The following is a 26,540-nucleotide window of genomic DNA, read 5'->3' on the forward strand; positions in this document are numbered from 1 at the left end:
ACTCCACAGCTCGCCGTCTCACAAACAGCACCACTGCATTCTAGAGCCTCTGGCTCCCCACTACTTGACACAGTGCTCAGTGATTTCAGCTCATAGTAGTGGGGGCCTTAGTGCTGGTGCACCATAAGGCCAAAGTGAATGCAGCACAGTACCTGCAGCAAGACTCTTAATAGACCCAAAATTAGCTCTGACATTCCACAGTGGAGAGAGACAGAGATGCAATTGGTGCTTCAGGCCCTCACAAAGGGGCCCACACCACCAGGTACTAATACCTGTCTCAAATCTCTCTCAATTCACAGAGTTTTGGAACCCATGTCCCTTGCCTAGCGAGTGCTACTCAGTTGATGGTGAGTCCCTCCATCATAACAAAAGGCCAAGTACAGTTCCAAGCACAGTTCCCATAATCAGGGTAATAACAATTTACTCTTCCTGCCCCAATAACAAAGACACTGGGGATCCCACAACAGCCAAAGTGACCATTTGGGCAGTTATGGCCTCATTCTAGGCGGGGTGGGTGTGCCTATGCAAATTGAGATCAGCCCCTGAAGTTCTTTTCCACTACTTGCCACACCTCACCACCAGATGTCAGGGTGGAGCCCATCCTGACTCTGCTTACACAGGTTTACACAGAATTTCACTGGCAGTAGAAGAAACAGGAAGCGAGCGCCGGCTCTGGGCAGACGTCCCCTTTCCTGGGTTTATCCACTGCTCCTTTATCAACTCAGGATCTACATTTACCCCTCCCTCCCCTGCTCACGGGGACCAGAAACCACAACTCCCACCCCCCTCAAACCCCCCTGTCGTGTCTCTGTGCCACATCACTCAGCTAAGAACGGTGTGTGCAGCGATGGTACCTGAGAAGGAGGTTGGCCAGGTCCCGGCACCCTCATGCTCCAGGGCTGGGGCTGGGCCCAGCTGGGTCAGGAAGGAATCTCTGTCCCGCTCCTTGGGAGAGGGTTTCTTTGTGGGGGGCACTGTGTGTGGGGGGTAGAAGCCCTCCTCTGCTCTGAGCTGCTGCTCCAGGGAGGCTAGACGGGCCTGTTGGAAAAGCTCAGGGCAGCCTGGACACCTCTTGACACCTCCTGAGATTCCCCTGTTCCCAGCTGATCCCCGGACTGGGCAGCTGCCATGTGGGGCTGGGGGTTACGGGGGGTGGCGTGGGACCAGGCAGCTGCAGGAGGGCATGTGGTTTGCTGGGCGTTGCAGGGAGCTGGCTTTGCTCTGACCGTGGTAGATTTGGGCTGGAGATTGTAGAGAAACCACCTGAGGGGAAGAAAGGGGACAAGCACATCACGGGCTTCCTGGGGCTGCAGCCCCCGGCGCAGTTCCTCATTCTCCTCGCACTCGGGCCTCAGGCTCAGTGGAGCTCAGCACTGGGGTGTTGGTGGCAGCACTGAGGGGCCCCCCACTGCCCCATCATGGCGTCTGCTCCCACCGTCCTCTTTCTTGGTAAGTATCGGAGACAGCCAGGGCGTGTTTCCATGTGGGGGGTGGATCTGAGACCAGGGCGTGTGCCCAAGGAGGGGTGGATCTGAGACCATGGTGTGTGCTCATGGCGGGGTGGGGTGGAAATGAGACCAGGGTGAGGGATCCAGTTGCTCTGGGATCTGGTCACTAACGAGCCGTCTCCTCTCCAGGCTGCTGGCTGGCTGGTCACAGCGGGGTGTGGGGAGGTGAGTATCAGTCTGGGGGGAGAACAGTAACATCAAGGATGGGGGAGGGGATCTGAGTCCTGAACCCTACCCAAAACTCAACACAAACTCCCCCTGGGCGCTCAGACCCGTCCCAGTTCTTCTCTGCCCCGCCCCACCAGGGAGTAACGAGGAGCCGACCTTGGCTCCCGGGGTCTGAGAAAGCAGATGGGAACCATCCACTGGTTCAGTGTCCTGCCCCCCAAGGCTGGGAAGATTGCGGAGGGTGGGGGGAATGTGGATTTATTTCAGCTCATACAAACTCACAGCCGCCCACCGCACGATCCCAAGGCCTGGGGAAAGGTGGGTCTCTGCACTGATGGGACGCTCAGAGCCAGGCTCTGCCCTGAGCCCAGCAGAGGGGACGGAGTCACTGGGGGGTTCCCCAGCCGGGGGAAGAAGCAGCCACTGGACATTCAGGGCTGAGGGAGGAGGGATCCCTGCCCCCAGCGGGAGCTGCAGAGCAGGGGGGCCTTTCCCAGGTAACACATCAGTTAGGGGGTGACGGGCGGAGCTGAAGGTTATAAACCTCAGTGGATAGTAGAGACTTGCACAGTCCCCTACAAGTCAGGGGTGGTGTTGTGTGTAAGCGGGGGAATGGTCCCGCTATTGTGGGGAACTTTCCTGGGTTATACCCACCCCGGCGGGATTGGCTAGCGAAAGGATCTGAGTCCTCGCTCCCCCTCCCTTTACCCAGCGGCCTGCCTGATCTCTTCCTCCCCACCGTGTGGCAGAGTCCTCGTAACCCCGGCAAGGCTGGGCCCCAGATTCCCGGGGGGCTCGACCCCCAACCTTGTTGTGGTCACTTCAGGAAGGGGCGAGGGTGTCCCCTCTCCCGGGTGCTCTCTCTGCGCTGGATGCTTCCCTGACCCCCTGATATTACAGACAATTTCTTACACAAGAATCAATTTTGAAAAATAAGGAAAAAAATGGGGAAGGTGAAAGGAAAACCCGTTACCCCGCTCTGTGGCCCGGGGACATCACAGCCAGCGTGTCTGGGGCTCCGGTGGCTGCAGCTCCGCTCCCAGGACAGGCCTGCTCTGTGGGCTGCTGCTTTGACTCTGCTCCCAGCAGGGACCTCCTCCCCGGGCTGCTGTTCTGGCCCCTCTGGCTGGCCCGGCTCTGGGTGCTCCCAGCTCAGCTCGGGCCCCTGCTTTCTCCTTAGCTCGGCCCCCCTCTGTCTGCCCCAGGCAACTCCAGCTCACCCAGAGGACGGGACCCCCTGGATTCCTGACTAGCCCGCTGGCCCTGGCAATCAGGCTCACCTGGAGCGTTGGCCTCTCCCAATTGTTCCTGGGGACTGTCGGTCTCAGGGTCCTGGATTCCCATCGACCCTTCCCCTTGGTGCTGGGAGCGAGCAACCAAAACACCCCGAGTGAATGTCAGTAAGGGGACAACAGTCCCGTTACATGTGCACAGAACCCAGGAGTCCTGGCCCCCATCCTTCCTGCTCTCCCCACTAGACCCCACTCCCCTTCCAGAGTCAGGGACAGAACCCGGAGTCCTGGCCCACATCCTCCTGCTCTCCCTAGACCCCAAGCCCCTCCCAGAGTCAGGGACAGAACCCAGGAGTCCTGGCCCCCATCCTCCCTGCTCTCCCCACTAGACCCCAGTCCCCTCCCAGAGCCAGGGACAGAACCCGGAGTCCTGGCTTACATCCTCCTGCTCTCCCGCCTAGACCCCAAGCCCCTCCCAGAGCCAGGGACAGAACCCAGGAGTCCTGGCTCCCAGCCCCCTCCCAGCAGAGAAGCCAGGGCGTGAGTGGACCCCTAGAGACTAGACTGGTCTGTCACCCAATTGGGAGCAGAGCTTTGGGCCCCCAGGGGCTGGGGTTGCTCCGTGTCTCATGCTGTTAGCCGAGGGCTCAGAGGAAACTCTGGGCCCCTGTGGAAAGGCATCCAGGACCCCGTCCCCAGGGCCGCCGGGTCTGACCCCCCACGGAGGCTGCGTGGTGAGGACGGGCCCCAGGACTGGGTGACGGGGCCTGCGCCTCACGGCCTGTCTGCCTCCCCCTGCAGAGCCCAGCTACCCCAAACCCAACATCTCCCTGAGCCCCAGCGGAGGGGTCTCCCTGGGGGGAGCCGTGTCCGTCTGGTGTCGGGGGCAGCACTGGGGCATGCGGTTCGTGCTGAATAAAGAGGGACGCCATTTCCCACCTGTGGCTTCGAGCGGGTTTGAGGCTGTGTTTCCCATCAGCAACGTGAGCCGGGAGGACCGGGGGAACTACAGCTGCTCCTATCAGAACAGATCGGGGTCAGCCGCCGCATCGCCCCCCAGCGACCCCGTGGAGCTGGTGGTGAGAGGTGAGGGGCCCGTCTCGGTGTCCCTGTTCCCAGACCCACCCCCAGCCAGACCCTCATGGTGGCTCGGTGCTAATGGGACGCTCAGAGCCAGGCTCTGCCCTGAGCCCTGACCCCGCAGTGGGGATGCCCAGCCGGGGAGCGGGGACGGAGTCACTGGGGGGTTCCCCAGCCAGGGGGGAGCAGCAGCCCCTGGGGACTTGGGGCAGGGAGGTGACTTTAACGCTGCCCCTTGTGCTTAGGAACCGTGAGTCGCTATTTAATCCCGTGATCCCCTCCCCTCTGTTCTCCTGGCACGGCCACAGACTCTGTGTGATGGGAGCACATCGCGGTTTTCAAAAGTGTCCTTCTCTGTCGGGGGGCCTCAATCTTGGGGGATCTCAGACCGACCGCCCACAAACGGAGACACGCACAGTTAGTGGAGACCTCTGCAAACACTGGCCTCAATAGCACTGGATCCCTTGTGTTGGGGGAGCATGTAATGCCCCTGCCATGGTCAGGGCCCCTTTGTGCCCGGCGCTGCATAAACACAGAGTGAAGAGACCGTCCCTGCCCCTGGGAGCTCAGGAAGGAAAGTGAATCTGACTGTGACTCAGTTTGCCCCTGTAGAATGGGGATAAAGATACCTCGCTGCCTCCCAGGGGGCTGACTTCCTTCCTGTGTGGGGCTCAGGCCCTATAGTGCCAGGATCCAGAGAGCAGCCTCTGAGTCGCCCTGTGCTCGGGGGGAGGGGAAAGGGGGGATGCAGTGAATGAGGCAGGGGCCACACACGACGTATCAGAACCCCAAGAACTAGGCAGCCATGGCTCCATGTGTATGGGACTGGGAGCCCAGGTCACAGGGCCAGGTTTCTGGGTGAGGGGGACTCTGGAATCTGGGAGAGAATCTCTGCCACGGGGCCCCTGGATCTGCCCATGCCAGGGCCAGACGGGGAATCATCGAAGATTAGGGTTGGAAGAGACCTCAGGAGGTCATCTTGTCCAACCCCCTGCTTAAAGCAGGACCAACCCCAAATAAATCATCCCAGCCAGGGCTTTGTCAAGCCGGGCCTTAAAAACCTCTAAGGATGGAGATTCCACCACCTCCCTAGGGAACCCATTCCAGTGCCTCACCGCCCTCCTAGTGAAATAGTTGTTACGGGTTGGATCACAGAAACCCCCTTGGGGCTCCCAACTGATATCCCAAGACTACTTCTGCCCCTGCCCTCCTTTCCAGCTTGGGACTCCAGAATCCTGCCTGGCTGCGCCAGACGTGCTTGCGAGCCAGAAACACAGACCCAGGTCTGAACCACGTCCCACAAGCTACAAGCTTAACTGAGAGCAGCTTACAGAAGTGTTCCTGTCTTTAACACTCAGATGCCCAACTCCCAATCAGGTCTAAACCCCAAATAAGTTTGTTTTACTCTGTATAAAGCTTATACAGGGTAAACTCATAAATTGTTCGCCCTCTATAACACTGATCGAGAGATATGCACAGCTGTTTGCCCCTCCTCCCCCCAGGTATTAATACATATTGTGGGTTAATTAATAAGTAAAAAGTGATTTTATTAAATACAGAAAGTAGGATTTAAGTGGTTCCAAGTAGTAACAGACAGAACAAAGTGAATTACCAAGCAAAATAAAATAAAACACGCATGTCTATGTCTAATCAAACTGAATACAGATAAAAACCTCACCAGTTCCAGTAAGCTTCCTTTTACAGACAAATCCCCTTCTAGTCTGGGTCCAGCTATCACTCACATCCCCTGTAGTTACTGTCCTTTGTTCCAGTTTCTTTCAGGTATCTTTGGGGGTGGAGAGGCTCTCTCTTTAGCCAGCTGAAGATAAAATGGAGGGGTCTTCCAGAGGTTTAAATAGACTCTCTCTTGTGGGTGGAGACCCCCTCCTCTCTCCTATGCAAAGTCCAGCTACAAAATGGAGTTTTGGAGTCACCTGGGCAAGTCACATGTCCACGCATGACTGAGTTCCTTACCAGCCAGGCCACATTCCTGGGAAAGCCCAGATGTGGACTGGTGTCTCCAAATTCATTGTTGGCTTATGGGCTTCTTGATTGGGCATTTTCTGAGAATAGTCCTTTCTCAGGAAGCTGACCAACTGCTTCACTAAAACCTACTCAGAATCAAACAAGTACGCAGCCAATACTCATAACTTCGAATACGATAATGACACATGGATACAAATAGGATGAATAGATTCAGTAGGTCATAACCTTGACAGAGATATGTAACATGGCATATGTCATATATACATTGAGAAGTATATTTTCATAAAGCCTTATGGGGGCACCGTCACAATAGTGTTTCCTAATATCCAAACGAGACCTCCCCCACTGCAACCTGAGACCATCGCTCCTTGTTCTATCATCTGCCCCCACTGAGAACAGCCCAGCTCCACCCTCTTTGGAGCCCCCCTTCAGAGAGCTGAAGGCTGCTATCAAATCCCCCCTCACTCTTCTCTTCTGCAGCTGGAGGCCGGGGCTGGGTGGGTGCCCGGGTCTGGCTCTCACAGCCTGTCTCCTATGCGCAGATCCCAGCTTACCCAGACCCTCCATCTCTCTGAGCCCCACTGGAGTCACAGCCCCAGGGGCAGATGTCACCATCCGGTGTCAGGGGCAGCGCCAGGACGTGAGGTTCTTCCTGCACAAGGCTGGAGACCTGAACCCGCCGCGACACATGGACCCTGCTGGGGACGGGGCCGAGTTCCACATCCCCACCGTGGGCCGGCAGCACGGAGGGAACTACAGCTGCAGCTACCGGCCCCGATCAGAGCCCTTCAACTCCTCGGACCCCAGCGACCCCGTGCAGCTGATGGTAGCAGGTGAGGGGCCCGGCTCCACGTCCCTGCTCCCAGCCGGACCCTCAGAAGGTCGGGGATGGGAGCAGGGATACTCAGAGCCAGGCTCTGCCCAGAGCCCTGGGACTCCCGTGGACAGGGAGTGGGGACAGTGTCACTGGGGGGAGCAGCAGCAGCTCCTGGAGGTTCACAGCTGAGGGAGGGGGGATCCCTGCCCCCAGGGGGAGCTGCAGAGCAGGGGCCTTTCCCAGGGGATGCTCCCCCGGCTGCCCCCGCACTGGGGATGCACAGAGGAATCAGGGCCCAGGGGCTGCCCAGCCAGCTCCGTCCCCAGCCACAACCCCCCCTCCCCGGGACTGACAGCAATGATCAATGCTGAGTCACGGGCAGAGTTGGATTAAGGTTTCCTGGGGCCTTGGGCCAGAGCAAGGGGGAGTCTCTCCCCAACTTTTCACCTGCCCTCCCTCTACTGTCGCGCCTCCTCGGCCTGGGGCCCCGCCCACAGCCCCACCCCTTTCTGCCCCTTCCCTGGTCCCGCCCCATTCCGTCCCCCCACTGCAGCCCCGCAACCCATTTACTACTTTCTGCCCCATCTGCGGCCCCAAGACCCGAGAACTCTGTCCCCCCACCCCGGCCCAGGGGTGCAGCGGGGAGTGAGAGTCCAGGGTGGGACCAGGGGAGAATCTCTTGAGTCACAGATTATGGGGCAGCTTCCCCCAGTGGTTGCCCAGGGGGAGGGATGGAGGCTGTTCTCAGGAGCAGTGACTCCCCCATCCCTGCCGACGGATTTGGGAGGGGAGAGAAGCCTCCTGCTCAGACACCTACCCGCCCTGCTAAGAGGGCAGCCGGAGGCCCCCTCTGGGGGCAGCTGGGCCCATCAGTGGCCATGGGGGTGGTGCCCTGGAGGTCCCTGTGAGGCTGCCAGGGGCAGCCAGCATGGGAGGCGGGATACCAGGCTAGATGGGCCCGTTGGCCTGAGTCAGTGTGGCCATGAGGAAGGGGGTGAAATGCCTTAGAAATGACGGCCAGGCTTTATCAGACAGCGCCCCCAGTGCCGTGCTGGGGCAATGGGGCCAGCTCTGACCGATGGGGTGAACGCCCCCTACTGAGCCCCCCGCCCACTGCAGCCCAGTGCCCCCTAGCACTGCAAATCCCCCAAATCTTGCTTGATCTGACCCCACTTGATACCCTGGGGCCCCCCCAACATCCTCCCCATAGAATTTTCTCCTGGCTGTGCCCTGCGGTGTCCCAGCCCCTTGGGTGCTGCCTGGGGTGGGAGGGGCTGCGGGGGGAACAGACCAGCCCCTCCCGGCACTCACGGCCTGCTGCTGTTTCCCAGGCGAATCGGGACCTCTGGCACCTCCGTGTCTGACCATCCACATCATCGCCGGGGCGAGTGCGGCAGCCGCCGGCCTCCTCCTCCTGGTGGCCTTCCTCTGCTTCCGAAAAACCCGAGCCAGTAAGTGCCCCACCCAGCGAGGAAAGGGTTCAACCTGCCGCTAAGCAGGGCGGGATGGCGTTACGGCTTGGATGGGGGACAGTGCCGGGAAAGCCAAGGAGTGGGGTGGGGGCTCAGCAGGGGGTTCTACTGCATGGGTTATCCCTGTACACACACATCGGTCCCACCCCAAAGGGGCTGCATCTCAGCACAGGCTGAGGGGTCCCCATATAACCAGTCCCCTTGCCCCACCCCAGAGGTGGCCGCATCTCAGCGCCGGGCGAGGGGTCCGTTTATAAAGAGCCACCGACACCGTGCCTCTCTGGTACATGGGGTGCCAGGGGAGCCGACCTGTGGATCAGGTTTGTTATAGCGAGTCACTAAGGAGGGAGGATTAGGGACAGGAAAAGCCCCCCCCCCCCCGAGTTAATCTGCCCCGCCCCCGGCGCATGCTACAGTGTTGTGCTGCCCCCCACCCCTGCTGCCCTGTGCGGGGACCGGGGGACCCCGATCTGCTCACGGGGGATTCTGGTTTGTGTCCCTCTGCAGGAAAAGGAGCTGCACGGAGATCGAGCAGGTAGGAACCCGGCTCCTCCCCCTCCCAATCGACCTGCCGGGGTCACAGGGCTCCTGGGTTCTCTCCTTCCTCTGGGAGGGCAGTGGGGGTCTAGTGGTTACAGCAGGGAGGTGGGTGTGTGTGTTGGGGGGTGACCCGGAGTCCTGGGTTCTAGGGAACCGGGTTCAGTGTGAGGCAGGATGGGGGGCTGTCACGGAGTGTGGGGGTGTCCGGGCCCTGCACCCCTCTTCCTGGGATTCACTGAGACTCTCAGCCAGCCAGTAAAACAGAAGGTTCATTGGAGAACAGGAACACAGTCCAAAACAGAGCTTGTGGGTAGAACCAGGACCCCTCAGTCAAGTCCTTCTGGGGGAGCAGGGAGCTTAGACCCCAGCCCTGGGGTTCCCTGAGTTCCTCCACCCAGCCCCAAACTGAAAACTAACACCCCCACCCCCGGCAGGCTCTCTCCTGCAGCCACTGTCCACATTCCTGGGCAGAGGTGTCACCTCCCCCTCCCGGCTCAGGTGACCAGCTCTCAGGTCTCCCATCCCCAGGGCACATTCCCAGGTCAACACTCCCCCCTCCCTGCTGAGTCACATCCTCACAGAGGCTCTCTGGGTGTGTTGGGGAATCTCTCCGCGGTGGGGGGATATGACATTTACAAGGGGATTTTCTCTTTTAGCACCAGCCGTATGGGGACATTAAAGGCATCGGCTCAGCAAGACCCCATCTGTGAGTAACACACCCAAGGGAGTACCAGGGTGGGGCAGGACCCCAGGGAGGGACGGGGCTTGTGGGTGCTCCACCCATATGGGGCAGAGTCTGATTTACAGCTGCTGCTGGGCGGGACTAAGGAGGGGGTCCCAGAGGTAGCTGGTGTCAGCTGAGAGTGTTGGACTCCCAGGAGCTCCCTGGGGCCACCCTCCCTTCCCGCTCTAGTTCCCCGTCCACTCCTGGCTCCCAGCCCCCTGCTCTAACCACTAGCTAGACCCCACTCTCCTCCTGAGCCAGGGCGAGAACCCAGGCCTTCTGACTCCCAGCCCCCTGCCCCCGCTGTAACCCCCTCGACATCTTTGTGACTCAGTTTTCCTCTCTGTAACATTGGGCTAATGACCCTGGCCCATGGTGTGGGGCGGGGAGGGGGTGGCTATGCCAGTCTCTGACCCCCTCCCCCCCCGAGATGGATTTGGGGGGTCAGAGCTGGGTGTGGGGTCCTGCTCTGGGCCAGCCGGGGGTGCAGCTCAGTGAGTGTCTCTGTTCCGCAGACGACTCTATCGACGAGGGAAAAGAGCCACAGACCCTGGTAAGTGTCCCCTGTTCCCCCATGGGGCCTGACCCCCCAACCTTGCCCCACATGGGCCCCAGCAGCCCCCTCACAGCCCTCCCCCTACAAATACACCTTTCCTGGCACACCTAGTGGCTTGCGGTGGGGGGTCAGGCTGGTAGGAGAGTGGTGGGCTTGTGTGTGTACCTTGTGCTCTGTGTGTGTTGGGGTGTTGGTAGATTCACACACATACACACACCCCAGTCACTCTCTCCCCTCCCTGCCCCAGGAGCCCGACCCCGGTGTCCAGGGACTCACCTACGCCGAGCTGGACGTCCAGGTGCTGCAGGCCAAGCGGGGTGTCAAAGTCAGATTCAGGACTCACATAATTTGTCAGACCACTCTGTTTATTAGCAAAGCGCTTTGCTAATGCACCCAGGTGTGACTTTGAGCCTCAGAGAGGGGCTAACTTATTTATACAGCTAAGCCAAAGCCAATTTAAAATAAGGGACAAAAGAAAGCAGAAACTGACAAATATACATATATATCTTATTTGCATACTAACATTTACCAATCTCCTAGCTCAGTAGGAGCTCTAAGTTAATTAGTTTGAGGACCCATTGTCTCACGCTCCTTAATGTTTCTCTTCCTGACAACTATATTTCAACAAACCCTTCAAGTAGCATTTCTTTAATGAATTAGAATTTCAATATAATTCATTCTACTTTCACAGGGGGAAAGCTGCCCCTGAGTCTGCCCAGCCCAGCGTGTACGCCGCGATCAACATGACCCGGGGGGCCCCGCAGTGAGAGCCCCCTGCAGCCATGGGGCACCTGGCCCCAGGGGGCGACAGACTCACCCCCCTTGCAGCGCCAGTCCCAGAGAACTCTGCTTCTAAGAAGCTTTAGGGGAGATGCTGCCCTCCCCCCACTGCTGCCCCGTCCCATTGAGCTGCTGGCCCCCTGCCCCCTCCAGACCCACATGTAGGGCCGGTGTGGGGGGCTTAGCACCGGGAGGGGGAGAGGATGTGCCGAGGCTGTCTATGTTATTTTGCATCCTGTTAATCTCCAGCTTTGTAATAAACACAGAACCACAAACCAGCCCCCCTGGGTCCCAGCTGTGAATGTGTGTAACACCTGGGTGAGATGGGGTGGGGTGCGTGGGAGGGTTATACAGGGACCCCTCATCCAACGCAGGGATGCAGCCCCATCTGGGGAAGGTCGTCCGTTGGACAGGATGCCGGGGTTCACACCCTGACTCGGGGCAAAGCTGCAGAAGGGTCTGTGATGCTGTACAGAACTCCAGAATTTGCTAAGCAATAAAAAGGCATAGTCAGCCAGTTATTTTAGAGATTTTAAGTTGACTTAAGACAAATTTTAAAATAAAATTTTAGAATAAAAGAAGGAAAACTATATTTTCAAATTATACAAATAGATGGTCTCAAATTACTTAGGCTGCAAATAAAGTAACTTTCAATGGAAGTGTGACACAGCCATGTGCAATGTTGCACTCTAGGTGTGTACTACAAGGTCTGGATTCATCAACCCATATCTTAGCACTCAGGTGGGCAGTCTTTTTATTATCTTGGGGAAATGAGAAGCCCAAGCCCACAGATAGATGCAGAATAAGGAAAATAGAAACTCCTTTTCCACCATGAACATTGATTGATAAAAATCTCCTTCCTTAGAAGTTTAAGGTCAGGCTTGACCAAGCCCTGGCTGGGATGATTTAGTTGGGGATTGGTCCTGCTTTGAGCAGGGGGTTGGACTAGATGACCTCCTGAGGTCGCTTCCAACCCTGCACCCTCTGCTGAACCTCCCACCCCACCCCCTGCCACACAGCGCCCCCTGCTGAGCCCCCTGCCCTACTCCCTGCCACACAGCACCCCCTACTGAGACCCCCGCCCCACTCCTTTCAGCCTAGTGCCCCCTACTGAGCCCCCCGCTCCCCACAGCCCAGGCCTCCTGGCCCTGCTTAGCTCCATCCCGCTCAAGCCCAGCCTGACCCACAGGCTGGGACTCCTCCTCGGACTCATAGCTCAAGCTGCAGAGGCCCTCGCTCCCCAGGTTTGATCCCTGGGATGGTCCTTCTCCCTCCACCGCGCCCGACTCCCAGCACGTACCCGTCTCCTCGCTGGGTAGCTCCTGGGGGCAGACCGGGAAGAGCATCGTCTGCACCCCCCAGCCCTCCACCCTGACAACCCCTGGTATGGCCACCAGCTGCTCCTTCACCGAGGCCGTGCTGTCCAGGGGGAAGGGGTGGCTGTAGGCGGCACCGTAGGCCTGGCGGAAGCGGAAGAGGGAAATGCCCCCAGGGTGGCCCCGCAGGACCCGCGCCACATTCTGCTCCAGCTCAGCCTGTTCGGCCATGGGAGGGTCCACCTGGGGTCTGGCTGGGCGGGTCGGTGGGTGGGGCGGGGCAGCCGGCTGGGGGCCTGCGTGGAGCTATTCAGGGCTGCCCTCTGGTACGCTGCCAGACCCAGTGACTGGTTGGTGAAGATTAGCAGGGGCGGCTGCCGGGGGGCGGCCACAGGAAGGCGGGAGCTGGGGAAGTGGCTCAGCGAGACAGCTCGGGGCAGGCAGGTGCTGGCTTGGTGCTCGGGGGCAGATCCGGCCGGCGGATGGTCCGGGGGTGCAGCCAGGTAGTGGCAGGAGTTCCAAGGCCTGGGAGCTGGAGGGAGAGGAGAGAAGAGATGCCCGGTGAGATGCTGCCATCCCCGTTAGGACGCACGAGCCCCTCTAGGCGGCGCCAGTCGCACTGAGCCGGACCTCTTTGCAATGCACCCGCTCCGCATGGGAGCTGTTGTAAGCCAGGGCAGATTTTGCATCGAGCCGAGGCTCCCTCTAGGGGTGCTTGGGCTCCATAGCACAGGCCTGGGTCTTTCAGCTTCATCACTCGAGACTTGTGCAAAGAATCGGGGGGCGGTGGTGGGAGAGGGGTGCAAGTTCACTCCCAACTTGTGTGGGGGCAGCGTTCAATTTCCCACCAGCCTCGATTCCCCAGGCACAGTGTCGCTCCCTGGGACCTGGCGCCCGCATTCAAGGCGGAGATTCTCATGAGGGGGGTTTCCTGCGTCCCCTTTGCAGCCAGCTCTGTACCAGACCTGTTTAAACGATGCCCGTCGGTCATTCAGGGTACCCCCAGGTGCCCCATCATTGATTTCACCTGCCCCAAAGCAGAGGCAGGACCAGACGGTTTGCCTTGTTACAGCAAGTTGACATGCTCCACCCCAGAGACAGCGGCATTCTCAGGGCTGGACTGTGCCCTCCAGCCAGAGGGCATCAAAGCCAGAGCTGCGGTTAAGCTTTGCAATCTGTACGCAAAAGTTATTCTGCCATTTTCGAGGGGGAGAGGGAGAGAATTTGCCCAAGGTAGATGGCAGAACTGGGACCAGAGCCTTGTTCTCATCACTAGAACCCCACTCCCCTCCCTGAGCCAGGGAGAGGACCCAGGAGTCCTGACACAGATCTACCCTGAAAATCACTGATGCACCTAGTAGTGTAGACAGCACCTGTAGTACTACCCCCAACAAAGGGAAGGGCAAGGTGACACACAGCTACCACATGCAATTCCCACTCCCCCCAGTAGGGGGCAGCCTGCCAACAACCCATGACCACACCTGCTTTAGTAGCCTCTGGGTGCTGCCGTTCGGGTGGCACCTCCTTCTGGATCCAGGGGTGATGGCGGCGTCTCTTGGGGGTCTTGGCCTCTGGCAGCAGGTCGCAGGCTGCGTGCCAGCACCTGACCCACGGTTCCTTGCCCTCCTCATCCAGGACCACCAGCTCCTTCATGTCACCCAGCAGGTGGCGCAGCGAGCGGTAGCCGTGCCGGGGCAGATCCGGCACCGGCCATGGTGCTGGTGGAAGAGCCTCCCGAAATCCCGTAGGGGGATGCCCCCAGCGTGACTCAACAGCAGCCCCAGCACAGCACCATTGAGGGTCTGCTGCGAGCCGGGATCCAGCCGCCCCCCCCGGCAACAGCTGGAAGGAGAAACAGCTGTTGGGGGCCTCAAAGGGCACCAGATGGGAGGACTTGACCCTTCACTGGCCACCCAGGGGACTTTCTCATAGCAGAGGGGTGGGCCTGGGCACAGCTGGGATACCAGGGGAGATGGGCCCCTGCTCCGAGTGGGAGAGAAATTCCCTGCCCACGGTGGGACTGCAGGTCAGGACTAAAAGAAAAGGAGGACTTGTGGCACCTTAGAGACTAACCAATTTAGTCTCTAAGGTGCCACAAGTCCTCCTTTTCTTTTTGCAAATACTAACACGGCTGTTACTCTGACACCGGTCAGGACTAAGGCTCTCGGCAGCAGTGGGCAACTCGGGGCAGGGGCAGTCCCCCTCCCCAGAGACACTAGGCCCCACTCCCCTCCCAGAGCAGGGGAACGGGACCCAGGCATCCTGGCTCCCAGGCCCCCTGCTCTAACCACTAGCCCCCACTCCCCTCCCAGAGCCAGGGAGAGAACCCAGGAGTCCTGCTGGCTCCCTGCCCTCCCCTCCCAGAGCTGGGAAGAGAGCCCAGGAGTCCCGGCCCCCAGCCCCCTTCCCCCTGCTCTAAACACTAGCCCCTACTCCCCTCCCAGGGCCAGGGAGAGAACCCAGGAGTCCTGGCTCCCAATCCCACCCCCCCTGCTCTAACCACTGGCCCCCACTCCCCTCCCAGAGCCCGGAAGAGAACCGAGGAGTCCCAGCCCCCAGCCCCCTCTCCTCTAACCACTAGCCCCTACTCCCCTCCCAGAGCCAGGGAGAGAACCCAGGCGTCCTGGCTCCCGCCCGGTCTCACCTGCCATAGCCTCCGGCTGGAAGCCCTCCGGGAGGGGAGCGGACAGGGCGCAGCTGAGGTCGCCCGTGGAGACCTTTGTAGCCAAGTTTCCTCGCCCCTCCCCCTCCCGGCTGAGGCTGGGCTCCTGTTAACCCTTTGGACGCTGTCACGAAGCTGCGCAGTCGGGGCGGGGAGCCAGGACTCCTGGGTTCTCTCCCCGGCTCTGGGAGGGGAGTGGGGTCTAGTAGTCAGAGGAGGGGGGATGGGAGCCAGGACTCCGTCCCCAGCTCTTGGAGGGGAGTGGGGGCTAGTGGTTTTGGAGGTGGTTGGCGGGGGGCTGGGAGCCAGGACCCCTGGGTTCTATTCTCCGCCAGTGTTTTGGGCAAGTCATGTTACCTCTCTGCTAGCCCGCCTAGATGTAGGGCCCCCCAGTGAGCCCCCCGCCCTGGTCCCTACTGCAGGGCACCTCAACAGTCTATTGTCCCTTATGGAGCGGGGGGCAGGACCATCCCCTCCAGTTTATTCCCCATCCTCGGGTAACCCAAGGTACCCCCTCGGCACCTAGATTGGTCCATCCGTACCACAGTCTTTACTGGGGCAAGGGTAAACAAAGGTAGGAAAGGAGCCCAGGCGGCTGGGCATGGCGTTGCCCCGGGGCAGCCAGAGCCTCCCTGCTCCTCATCCAGCCTTTTCTTTCCTGTCCAGTTCAGGCAAAGTGTGCCCCTGCCCCCCATACGCCCTCCCTGCCCCCAATAGATCCCTGTCCAGCCCCCTGCCACCCCCACCCCATGCACTCCTTGTGCCCAGATTGCTGGGTCACACCCACCCACGTTGCCCCTCCCTGATCCCAGCCAGGATTGGCAAGTGCCCGGGTCCACAGGTGCCCTGGGAGGCTGGGAACTAGCTGCTGAGAGGAAAAAGGGGGGAGCAATACCCAGCCTTCAAAATAGAACCCAGGAGTCCTGGCTCCCAGCTTCCCACTCGCTCTAGTCACAAGACCCCCGTCCCCTCCCAGAGCCAGGGACAGAACCCAGGATTCCTGGCTCCCAGCCCCCCTGCTCTAACCACTAAACCCCACTCCCGTCCCAGAGCCAGGGAGAGAACCCAGGAGTCCTGGATCCCAGCCCACCTGTTCTAACCCCTTAGGCCCTAATACTTCACTGCTGCACTAGGGGGTGCTATGCTGCAGGGGAAGGGGCTCAGTAGAGGGGCGTTCTCCCCTGGCCGTCACTGCTGGCCCTGATACCCCAGTGCACTGCTTGGGGGCGCTGTGCTGCAGGGAGTGGGGGCAGAGGTCACTAGGGGGCTCTCCCCTGACCGTCAGTGCCGGCCCCAGTGCTAAGTAAAGTCCTGCAGAGAGAAATCCTACAAAACCCTGTGCAACAATTACAGCCGTGGCCTTCTTCACATCCTCCCCGGTGTTCTCGGCTCCGATGGGCCTCTCAGTAGACAAGCGTCGCTAGCGGGATGGTTCCTGCTGGGGTTTCCCTTGGGTCTTCCCTCTTTGATATTGTAGCTCTGACTACACCTGACACATAAGAACGGCCACACTGGGTCAGACCAAAGGGCCATCTAGCCCAGTATCCTGTCTGCGACAGTGGCCAGTGCCAGGTGCCCCATTGGGAATGAACAGAACAGGGAATCAGTGAGTGATCCGTCCCCTGTCGTCCTCCCAGCAAGCAGAGGCTCGGGACACCATCCCTGCCCATCCTGGCTAATAGCCATTGATGGACCTATCCTCATGAACTTATCTAGTTCTTTTTCGAACCCTGTTATAATCTTGGCTTTCACAACATCCTGTGGCAAGGAGTTCCACAGGCTGAGTGTGCGTTGCGTGAAGAAATACTTCCTCTTGTTTGTTTTAAACGTGCTGCCTATTCATTTCATTGGGTGACCCCTAGCTCTTGCATTATGAAAAGGAGGAAACAACACTTCCTGATTTACTTTCTCCACACCAGTCATGGTTTTACAGACCTCCATCATATCCCCCCTGAGTTGTCTCTTTTCCAAGCTGAAAAGTTTTAATCTCTCCTCGTACAGAAGCCGTTCCAGACCCCTCATCATTTTTGTTGCCCTTTTCTGAACCTTTTCCAATTCCAGTCTATCTTTTTTGAGATGGGGCGACCACATCTGCACGCAGTATTCAAGGTGTGCACGTACCATGGATTTTGTCACGGAGTGTGGGTCCCAGGTCACCACTCCCCCTCCCTGCTGCATCACAGATTTATATAGAGGCAACATGATATTTTCTGTCTTATTATCTCTCCCTTTCTTAATGATGCCCAACCTTCTGCTGGCTTTTTTGACTGTTGCTGCACATTGAGTGGAAGTTTTCAGAGAACTCTCCACACTGACTCCCAGATCTCTCTCCTGCGTGGTAACAGCTAATTGAGGCCCCATCCTTGTATATGTAGAGCTGGGATGATGCTTTCCAACGTGCATCACTTTGCATTGATCAACATTGAATTTCATCTGCCAGTTTGTTGCCCGGTTACCCACTTTCCGGAGATCCCTTTGTAGCTCTTGGCAGTCTGCCTGAGACTTCACTAACTTGAGTAGTTTTGTATCATCTGCAAATTTTGCCACCTCACCGTTTATGCATGAAGGTGTGTCACGGACTCAGAGGCCCCTGCAAGCTCTCTCGGCTCTGTAGGATCCCCGGGAGGAACTCCCCTCCTTCTGACAGCCCTTCTCGGGGTTCACTTTCTGTTGGGGGCTAAGCCCTGGGTTCCACTGTCTCCTGGAACTGCACTTCTCAGAGCCTCCAGCCCGCCTGGCACCCTTCGTGAGCCCCCTTGGGGGGTCCCCTTGCTCTGGCTACCTGGGGCCACCCCCACCAGATGGAGCGATGCCCCCCGATCTCCAGCCTGCAGGGACTCTCAGCCAGCGTAAACGAGGAGGGTTTATTGTACGGCCGAACCCAGCCTCGGTAGTTCTCAGGGGCCTCGGGCCTGGCCAGTCTCAGCACCGTCCAGCTGGTCTGTCCCAGTCCAGGTGGGTCTGTCCCAGTCGAGGTGCAACCAGACCCCTCTTTGTCCCCAGTCCAGAAGCAACTTCCTTCCAGCTGATCCCCCTATATCACCTTCCCCACAGCCCCTCCTCCGCCCTGCGTCTTCCTTCCGCACAAACAGATCCCTGGGGCATCTCTTCCGTCCTTTGTCCTCCCACTGGCCAGAACTGGCCGGCTCCCAACACAGGCTGGGCCTCTGGGTCACCAGTTGGTAAGATCTATCATGTCCAGGCCGTTGTCTGGGGTCCAGGCTGCTAGGTGAGATCACACCTGGCCCTCTGCACCGGCAAACCCTCACTCCCATCACCTCGTGACACACACGGCAGCACACAGGGGAAACTGAGGCACGCACAGTACTCAAGCACAATACGAAGAAAATCCCCCGCTTCGTCACAAGGTGTCAGCCTGCTTTTCCTCAGCTGCACTTCCACACCCCGTGATTATTGGTCTGCCCCATTTTTCATAGGTTGTTTGTAGTTCCTTTTTGTCTCACGCGCAGCTACGCATGGCAGGTACCCTGCGGTCAGGACAGACATTTAAAGATGTTACAATCAGGCAGCAGTTGGTTTTGGAAAATACCTTGTGTCTATTGCAATCCATTTTCCCATAACCTCACCTGTTGGCACATCTTATGCAGTAACTTTTGGTCTTAGCGGTTATTGCTAGGTCACGCAATCATCTTAAGCCTCTGGCCTAGTCTGGCGAAGCTAAAATCGTACAGGTCTCAGCCTGTAGGCCTTGCTATTAACCGTGCTTTACTAATACCTAATACACACTCCTCACGCCTACTTATCTATCCTATACTGCGCTAATCCTGCAACTCCAGTCTAAGGAGCATCCGTTGATTGTATAGCAAATAGCACATCCATTGGCCGTACCATCACATAATACACTGAGAAACGGAGGATAAAATGAAGGCTCCACACATAATCGGGGTGTAGTGAGCAGAGCGGCCTCCCTCTGGACTTGAGAGCAAGGGACCACTATGTTCCCCCCGGTGGGTGGAGCCAAATGTGCCCCGCCCCCTTCCCAGAAGTACCGGGGCGCGGCAGGAAGGATAAAGGGAGGGCCCTGCAGGGGAAGGAGGCAGCTGTCTCCAGCCTGCTGCTGAATGCAGAGCTGACTCTGTGCTGTGCAGTGCCCTGCCCCCGGGGGAAACCAACCCTGGAGACGTGGTGCCAGGACTGTCGTCCGCAGTGTACCCCACGGAGACAAAGGATCCCTGGACTGGGGAACACCCCCCCCAACCCACCCAGGCTGTGGTAGGAAGTAGCCCAGGGACACCAGACTTTCGTCCGGTTTTGTGGCCGGAGCACAGGCTGGTGTGTTTGGGTGGGATCCCCACTGACCCAGTTGTGGCACTTCATATTCTTCATCGGGATATGCTTTTGATGTGAATATGGCATTACTGAGTTGTATTTTATGCAAGATGGGTCATGTAAGATATCATTGGAAAGGTTATGATTTACTGAATGTGATTATCCTGTTTGTATGCATGGATCATTTCTGTATCAGTCAATATTCCTAACTTCAATGTACCAATTACAAAAATGTTTGCACCTGAGGAACACCCACACACAAAACGCCATGAGTCTGGCTGGTTGGTCAATGAACCATTAGGGGGAACAATAGGATTTTGAAGATGCTAATCTCCCACCTTCCTCAGACGTTTCCTGGGATGCTCCAAACAACCTTTGACTCGTGGCTGCTTTGACACAGCAGAATCATGTGATAATATCACCTAGTACTGGACTCCATCTTGGACTGATAGTAGGCTGCATTAAGAGAGGGGCAGCGTGCGAGTCACGGGCGGTGAGAGTCCCGCTCTGCTGGGCAGGCCGGGAGTGCTGCGTCCAGCTCCGGTCACCGCTGTGCAGAAAGGATGTGGAGAAACTGGAAAAAGGATCCAGAGGCGAGCGACGATGATGAAAGGGCGGGAATGCAGCCACGTGAGGAAAGGCTGGAGGAACCGGGCATGTTTAGTTTGGAAAAGAGGAGATTAAGTGGGGTTATGATCGTGGTCTCCAAATACTTGAAAGGCTGCCATAAAAAAGATTGAGAAAAGTTGTTCCCTTGTGGGGGGGCTGTGCCTGCGGGCGAGAATTGCGTGGAGCCGCTTGTGTGCCTCCGTATAGGAACCGGACCTGTTGCTGGCCGCTTCCGGGGGGGCTGCGTGGTCTGCGGTGCCAGGAGAGGTAGGAAGCCTGCCTCAGCACCCCCGCTGCACCGCTGACGGGGAGCCACACGAGGTAAGCCAGACCTGCTTCCTGCACCCTAAACCCCTCATCCCCAGCCCCACCCCAGAGCCTGCACTCCCAGCCCAGAGCCCTGACCCCCTCCCGCACACCAACCCCTTGCTCCTGCCCAGAGCCTCCCCCACACCCTGGTCCCCTCATTCCCCGCTCACCCCACAGCCCTTGTCCGCGGGGAAGGGGACCCCTTTGTAGCAGAAGCTTCGCCCAAGCATTGCAGCTGCTGCTTCTGGACCCAGGCTCCCTGCTCAAGTACGGCCTGGTCTAAGCGCTTGGCCCGGGGCTGGGGGGATTTCCAGTCCTGCCCACCAGGTCAGATGCCATTACCCACGCCCAGGGGGCATGGGGAACACAGGGGGCTCAGCACCCACTGGACCCCATTCTCCTTCCAGGGCCAAGGATAGAACCCAGGAGTCCTGACTCCCACCCCTCCCCGCTCTAACCAGGAGACCCCACTTCCCTCCCAGAGCCAGGGATAGACCCCATGAGTCTTGACTCCCAGCCCCCCTGTTCTGCCCCCTGGACTCCAAGAAAACTCAGCCCTAGAGAGCAGAGGCCCCGTGCCCCATTTCCCGCCCCCCGTGAGCCCTGCCCTGGGGCTGGATGGGAGCCTGCGCCCCCTAGAGGGGAAAGGCTTCGTGCCCCATTCCCCACCCCCCTGAGCCAGTCAGTCCCTGCTCTGGGGCCAGCCGACCCCCCCATATCACCTTCCCCTACAGCCCCTCCTCTGCCCTTTGTCTTCTGACCCAGCTAAACAGGCCACCTGGGCCTCCTCTCTTCTGTCCTTTGTTCCCCACTGGCTGAAACCGGCTGGTCAGGCCCCCGGGGTCCTCCTTCCTTGGCCCTTTGTCCTCCCACTGGCCAGAACTGGCTACTCCCGGTCACTAGTCACTGGGGTTCCCCATCTCCAGGCCGTTGTGCGGGGTCCAGGCTGCTTGGCGAGGTCACACCTGGTTCTCTCTCCAGTCCCGACCCCCCCTGCTTCCCAGCTGGGCATCTGATATCACCGTCCCCAAGCCCCCGCTCTGTCCATTGTCTTCTCTCCAGGTGAACAGGGTCACCTGGCTCCCTCTCCCCTCTTCTGTCCTCTGGCCTGCTCTGGCTGGAACCTGCTGGTCCGGTCACCGGGGTCCTCTCTTCACAGCCCATTGTCCTCCCACTGGCCGGACCGGCTGTGACTCCTGAGCTGGGCCTCCCGGTCACCAGTCGCTGGGGTCTCCGATCTCCAGGCCATTGGCCGGGGTCCCAAGTTCAGTCGCGGGTCCCCTGTACCAACCAACTCCCTTTCCCATCACCTCGTGAAACCAGTAACACCCAGGGAAACTGAGTCCCACTCCCTCTGCATGCAGCCATTGAAAAAACCGAGAAAACGCCCCCACTTCGTCACATCTCTTCCCCCTTCAAATCTGAACTGAGCAGGGTCACTTAGCCAGTGACCTGGGGAAGTTCAGGGCCCCCACCCCATGTTAAAGCATTGGCTTAGATGTGCTGTGTGGAGGGATCATAGAATCATAGAATCATAGAATATCAGGGTTGGAAGGGACCTCAGGAGGTCACCTAGTCCAACCCCCTGCTCAAAGCAGGACCAATCCCCAATTAAATCATCCCAGCCAAGGCTTTGTCAAGCCTGACCTTAAAAACTTCCAAGGAAGGAGATTCTACCACCTCCCTAGGTAACGCATTCCAGTGTTTCACCACCCTCTTAGTGAAAAAGTTTTTCCTAATATCCAACCTAAACCTCCCCCACTGCAACTTGAGACCATTACTCCTTGTCCTGTCCTCTTCTACCACTGACAATAGTCTAGAACCATCCTCTCTGGAACCACCTCTCAGGTAGTTGAAAGCAGCTATCAAATCCCCCCTCATTCTTCTCTTCTGCAGACTAAACAATCCCAATTCCCTCACCCTCTCCTCATAAGTCATGTGTTCCAGTCCCCTAATCATTTTTGTTGCCCTTCGCTGGGCTCTCTCCAATTTATCCACGTCCTTCTTGTAGTGTGGGGCCCAAAACTGGACACAGTACTCCAGATGAGGCCTCACCAGTGTCGAATAGAGGGGGGATGATCACGTCCCTCGATCTGCTCGCTATGCCCCTACTTATACATCCCAAAATGCCATTGGCCTTCTTGGCAACAAGGGCACACTGCTGACTCATATCCAGCTTCTCGTCCACTGTCACCCCTAGGTCCTTTTCCGCAGAACTGCTGCCGAGCCATTCGGTCCCTAGTCTGTAGCTGTGCATTGGGTTCTTCCATCCTAAGTGCAGGACCCTGCACTTATCCTTGTTGAACCGCATCAGGTTTCTTTTGGCCCAATCCTCCAATTTGTCTAGGTCCCTCTGTATCCTATCCCTGTCCTGAGGCCCGGAGAGTTTCCTGTGCTGGATTCAGATGCTCAATAAACCCTCCTGTTTTACGCTGGCTGAGAGTTGCTCCAGGCTAGAGAACAGGGGGGCATTATTGCCTCTGGGCGTGGGAGCCCCAGGGGTCAGAGCGAGGGGACTCCCTGCGGGGGCCCAGGGCAGAGACAGGCGTGCTAAGGCTCAGAGAGGTGCAGTTCCAGGAGGTGGAGGGGCCTAACCCCCGAGAGAGAGTGGATGCCTGAGAAGGCACTGAAGGGGGTTCCCCCAGGGAGTGTGTGGGGCCAAGAGTGGGCATGTCCTGTGAGTCCGTGACACACCCCAATTTTGGTCATGGATTTCTGCTCCCCCATTTCTCCCGTGTCCCAGGCGGGCCCCAGCCCGGCCCGTGGGGTCTGTCTGGCGGCCGCTCGGGTTGGACTAATCCCGTCTTTCTGTCTCGCCAACTTTCCCCTCAACGTTCATTTGTCCAGGTTCTCGTGAAGCTGCTTGAACTTCTCACTCACCTTCGTCGGTTGAACCCACCACGGGGGGACATTGGGAGGCTCTGGTATCACAGCCTCCCCTGGGGTGGGGAGATTTGGGGGGCAGGGGAGAGGGTAGCTCTGGGGGTTTGTAAAATAGAAATACAGGGCTGGGGAGGTCTAGAGAGAAAGAGGGAGAGAAAAGGGGCTGGGGACCCCGCTGCAGAGAGAGGAGGGGGACAGACACCTGGGGGGCAGGAAGTGCCATTATTCCATCAGCAGGACCAGATACAGCATCCCCACACAGAGGGGGCCAGGGGCTCTGTGTTAGGACACCGGGGGCCCGGCTCAGGGCTGGGCGATGAGCCCTGATAGGTACTACTGGGGGGATTTAGGGCCAAATGCACCCTGCCCAGTGCGGCCCTGGATGGGGAGGGAATGACCTGGATCCCCAAGGGTGAGGCTGTAACCGAGGGGTGGCTGGTTTAGAGTTGATGGGGACCCCCTGGCAGGAGCTGGCTGCGAAGGGGCAGGTGGCAGATGGGTGGGATGACCGTGGCTGTGAAATGCTGGGTACTGGCCCTAAGGAAAGGGAGCGGGCAGAGTGGGAAATCCAGCCAGGAAAGGGTTAGTTATCGAGTGCTTGGCCCCACAGTGCCCTGGGCTCCCCACAGACACAGGCGGTGTTCTCCCTTTGATGCTGTATGGAATTTGGGGGACATGTGAGGATATTATGAATACCAATATTGTAAAATTGCAATGAGTTATCATATGCCTTGTAAGGGATCTGCAAAAATGTTATAATTTGCCAGGTATGATAATCTTGTTTATGTGTTTGTATCACCTTTGTATTATAAGTTATATTATAATATGTCTGTAGTTCCAAACTTGTGTTGTGTATCTGGATGACACCCTCAGATAGCCTGGCATCAGCACTGCCTAGCCTGCTTGACGGCCCATCAAGGGCCATCAGCTATACAAGTGACCCACTGAGAGAAGGCAAGGGAAACACCTTATGACTCAGCAAGGCATGCAGCAGGAATTTCCCTACACCGCCCGTGAATTTCCCCAACACCTCCCCAGTTGTGAACTAGTTACGTGCAGAGTTGCCAATTTAATCACTGGTTGGAAATTTGAATTGAAATTGAAACATTAATACACACTTTGAAAGCCTATATAGTATATGACAGAATCATAGAATATCAGGGTTGGAAGGGACCTCAGGAGGTCATCTAGTCCAACCCCCTGCTCAAAGCAGGACCGATCCCCGACTAAATCATCCCAGCCAGGGCTTTGTCAAGCCTGACCTTAAAAACTTCTAGGGAAGGAGATTCCACCACCTCCCTGGGTAATGCATTCCAGTGTTTCACCACCCTCCTTGTGAAAAAGTTTTTCCTAATATCCAACCTAAATCTCCCCAACTGCAACTTGAGACCATTACTCCTTGTTCTGTCATCTGCTACCACTGAGAACAGTCTAGAGCCATCCTCTTTGGAACCCCCTTTCAGGTAGTTGAAAGCAGCTATCAGATCCCCCCTCATTCTTCTCTTCCGCAGACTAAACAATCCCAGTTCCCTCAGCCTCTCCTCATAAGTCATGTGTTCCAGTCCCCTAATCATTTTTGTTGCCCTCCGCTGGACTCTTTCCAATTTTTCCACATCCTTCTTGTAGTGTGGGGCCCAAAACTGGACACAGTACTCCAGATGAGGCCTCACCAATGTGGAATAGAGGGGAACGATCACGTCCCTCAATCTGCTGGCAATGCCCCTACTTATAATTCCCAAAATGCCATTGGCCTTCTTGGCAACAAGGGCACACTGTTGACTCATATCCAGCTTCTCGTCCACTGTAACCCCTAGGTCCTTTTCTGCAGAACTGCTGCCGAGCCATTCGGTCCCTAGTCTGTAGCAGTGGATGGGATTCTTGCTTGCTAAGTGCAGGACGCTGCACTTGTCCTTGTTGAACCTCATCAGATTTCTTTTGGCCCAATCCTCTAATTTGTCTAGGGCCCTCTGTATCCTAACCCTACCCTCCAGCGTATCTACCTCTCCTCCCAGTTTAGTGTCATCTGCAAACTTGCTGAGGGTGCAATCCACACCATCCTTATCATTTATGAAGATATTGAACAAAACCGGCCCCAGGACCAACCCTTGGGGCACTCCGCTTGATACCGGCTGCCAACTAGACATGGAGCCATTGATCACTACCCGTTAAGCCCGACAATCTAGCCAACTTTCTATGCACCTTATAGTCCATTCATCCAGCCCATACTTCTTTAACTTGCTGGCAAGAATACTGTTGGAACCTGTGTCAAAAGCTTTGCTAAAGTCAAGTAAGAACATGTCCACCGCTTTCCCCTCATCCACAGAGCCAGTTATCGCGTCATAGAAGGCAATTAGATTAGTCAGGCACGACTTGCCATTGGTGAATCCATGCTGACTGTTCCTGATCACTTTCCTCTCCTCTAAGTGCTTCAGAATTGATTCCTTGAGGACCTGCTCCATGATTTTTCCAGGGACTCGGGTGAGGCTGACTGGCCTTTAGTTCTCAGGATCCTCCTTCTTCCCTTTTTTAAAGATGGGCACTACATTAGCCTTTTCCAGGCGTCCGGGACTTCCCCGGATCGCCATGAGTTTTCAAAGATAATGGCCAATGGCTCTGCAATCACATCCGCCAACTCCTTTAGCACTCTCAGATGCAGCACGTCTGGCTCCATGGACTTGTGCTCGTCCAGCTTTCCTAAATAGTCCCGAACCACTTCTTTCTCCACAGAGGGCTGGTCACCTCCTTCCCATGCTGTGCTGCCCAGTGCAGTAGTCTGGGAGCTGACCTTGTTCGTGAAGACAGAGGCACCGAGGTCACGAAGACAGAGGTCACGCAGCCCCTCAGAATCTGAGGCTGCACCATCAGGGACCTGACAACAGTTCTCTCTGTCCCAGGTCTCACCACCCCACGAATGTCTCCTCGTTGACCATCACCTTCCACTCCCACTGGGGGTCCGAGGGGCCTGACCTCAGGAGACTCCACACAGAAATATAGGTTGGGGTCAGGAGTGGGAGCCTGTCCACCACCCCACCCATCTGGCTGACGGAGTCTATGGCCTTGGGACCCAGCAAGGGAGCTAGACACCGCAGGGTCCCCCTAGTTCAAATCTCCAGCCTGCTCAAAGGCAGTGAGGTGGGCATCCACATCCCCCCCTCCTTAACCAGGGGCAGCAATTTAGTCTCGAGGTTCCCTGCAGAACTGGCCCCCCGGGGTCTATCCCCACTCACCTCTGGGAGGTCCCCTAGGCCTCTCCGCTCCCCCACCGCCAGTTCATGCTGCTGCTGCTTCTGCAGCTCTTTCTCGGGCTCCCGCTGTCTCTCACAGTCCTCTTGCTCTCTCGGACTCAGCTCCAATCCCATCCATCTCGGATCCCCCGATGGGGAACCAAATCGTGAAGATCCCCGTCCGGTTGGGGACAGGAGTCTTGGGGATGCCTGGCTCCCACTCCAGCTGCTCCCAGATCCTGCTATAGCCCCATTTGGGGTCAGGAATCTGTTCCTTAGAGCGGTCATCCTCCTCTCGCTGCACGATTAACTGTGCTTTGGTGAACTTTCCAATGCTCAACCCTCTCTTTTTGCAGAGGGTTACAATGTCCTTCTTAAGGAGAC

The 26,540-nt window shown here is 57.6% G+C and overlaps 2 protein-coding genes across 4 annotated transcripts; one reads left to right on the forward strand and one right to left on the reverse strand.

Annotated features, from left to right (window-relative positions):
* Positions 1–1,273: 1,273 nt before the first annotated feature.
* On the forward strand, positions 1,274–11,141 carry LOC119564878 (immunoglobulin superfamily member 1-like). Of its 2 annotated transcripts, XM_037888305.2 has the most exons (9): positions 1,274–1,449; positions 1,638–1,673; positions 3,710–3,994; positions 6,517–6,807; positions 8,123–8,242; positions 8,771–8,798; positions 9,460–9,509; positions 10,043–10,080; positions 10,775–11,141. In XM_037888305.2, the coding sequence occupies exons 1-9, from the start codon at positions 1,419–1,421 to the stop codon at positions 10,790–10,792; spliced, it is 897 nt and encodes a 298-aa protein (XP_037744233.1). In that variant the 5' UTR covers positions 1,274–1,418; the 3' UTR covers positions 10,793–11,141. The 2 variants fall into 2 exon arrangements, with proteins under 2 accessions (XP_037744233.1, XP_043390610.1); XM_043534675.1 differs by lacking the exons at positions 9,460–9,509; positions 10,043–10,080.
* A 72-nt stretch (positions 11,142–11,213) lies between these two features.
* Positions 11,214–14,959, reverse strand: LOC119564884. 2 transcript variants are annotated; one of them, XR_005223677.2, is made up of 4 exons: positions 14,824–14,959; positions 13,661–14,021; positions 12,164–12,711; positions 11,214–11,352 (listed from the first exon to the last, which is right to left on the reverse strand). XR_005223677.2 is itself a non-coding variant. In XM_043534689.1 (3 exons), exons 2-3 carry the CDS (start codon positions 13,830–13,832, stop codon positions 12,269–12,271), a joined length of 615 nt encoding a protein of 204 aa, XP_043390624.1. In that variant the 5' UTR covers positions 13,833–14,021; positions 14,824–14,959; the 3' UTR covers positions 11,946–12,268. The 2 variants fall into 2 exon arrangements, 1 of the variants encoding a protein (XP_043390624.1); XM_043534689.1 differs by lacking the exon at positions 11,214–11,352 and having other exon boundaries at positions 11,946–12,711.
* Between the last annotated feature and the right edge of the window lie 11,581 nt (positions 14,960–26,540).

The sequence above is a fragment of the Chelonia mydas genome, chromosome 23 (genome assembly GCF_015237465.2).
Source record: "Chelonia mydas isolate rCheMyd1 chromosome 23, rCheMyd1.pri.v2, whole genome shotgun sequence".
NCBI lineage: Eukaryota > Metazoa > Chordata > Testudines > Cheloniidae > Chelonia > Chelonia mydas.

What these genes read in the sequence shown, in the direction of transcription:
- LOC119564878 (XM_037888305.2), top strand. Translation starts at nt 1,419, where the DNA reads ATGGCGTCTGCTCCCACCGTCCTCTTTCTTG. An exon ending in TCACAGCGGGGTGTGGGGAG is followed by an intron (nt 1,674 to 3,709) that starts GTGAGTATCAGT and finishes CTCCCCCTGCAG; the next exon opens with AGCCCAGCTACCCCAAACCC. An exon ending in CGTGGAGCTGGTGGTGAGAG is followed by an intron (nt 3,995 to 6,516) that starts GTGAGGGGCCCG and finishes TCCTATGCGCAG; the next exon opens with ATCCCAGCTTACCCAGACCC.
- LOC119564884 (XM_043534689.1), bottom strand. Translation starts at nt 13,832, where the DNA reads ATGAAGGAGCTGGTGGTCCTGGATGAGGAGGGCAAGGAACCGTGGGTC. An exon ending in CCCAGAGGCTACTAAAGCAG is followed by an intron (nt 12,712 to 13,660) that starts GTGTGGTCATGG and finishes CTCTCCCTCCAG; the next exon opens with CTCCCAGGCCTTGGAACTCC.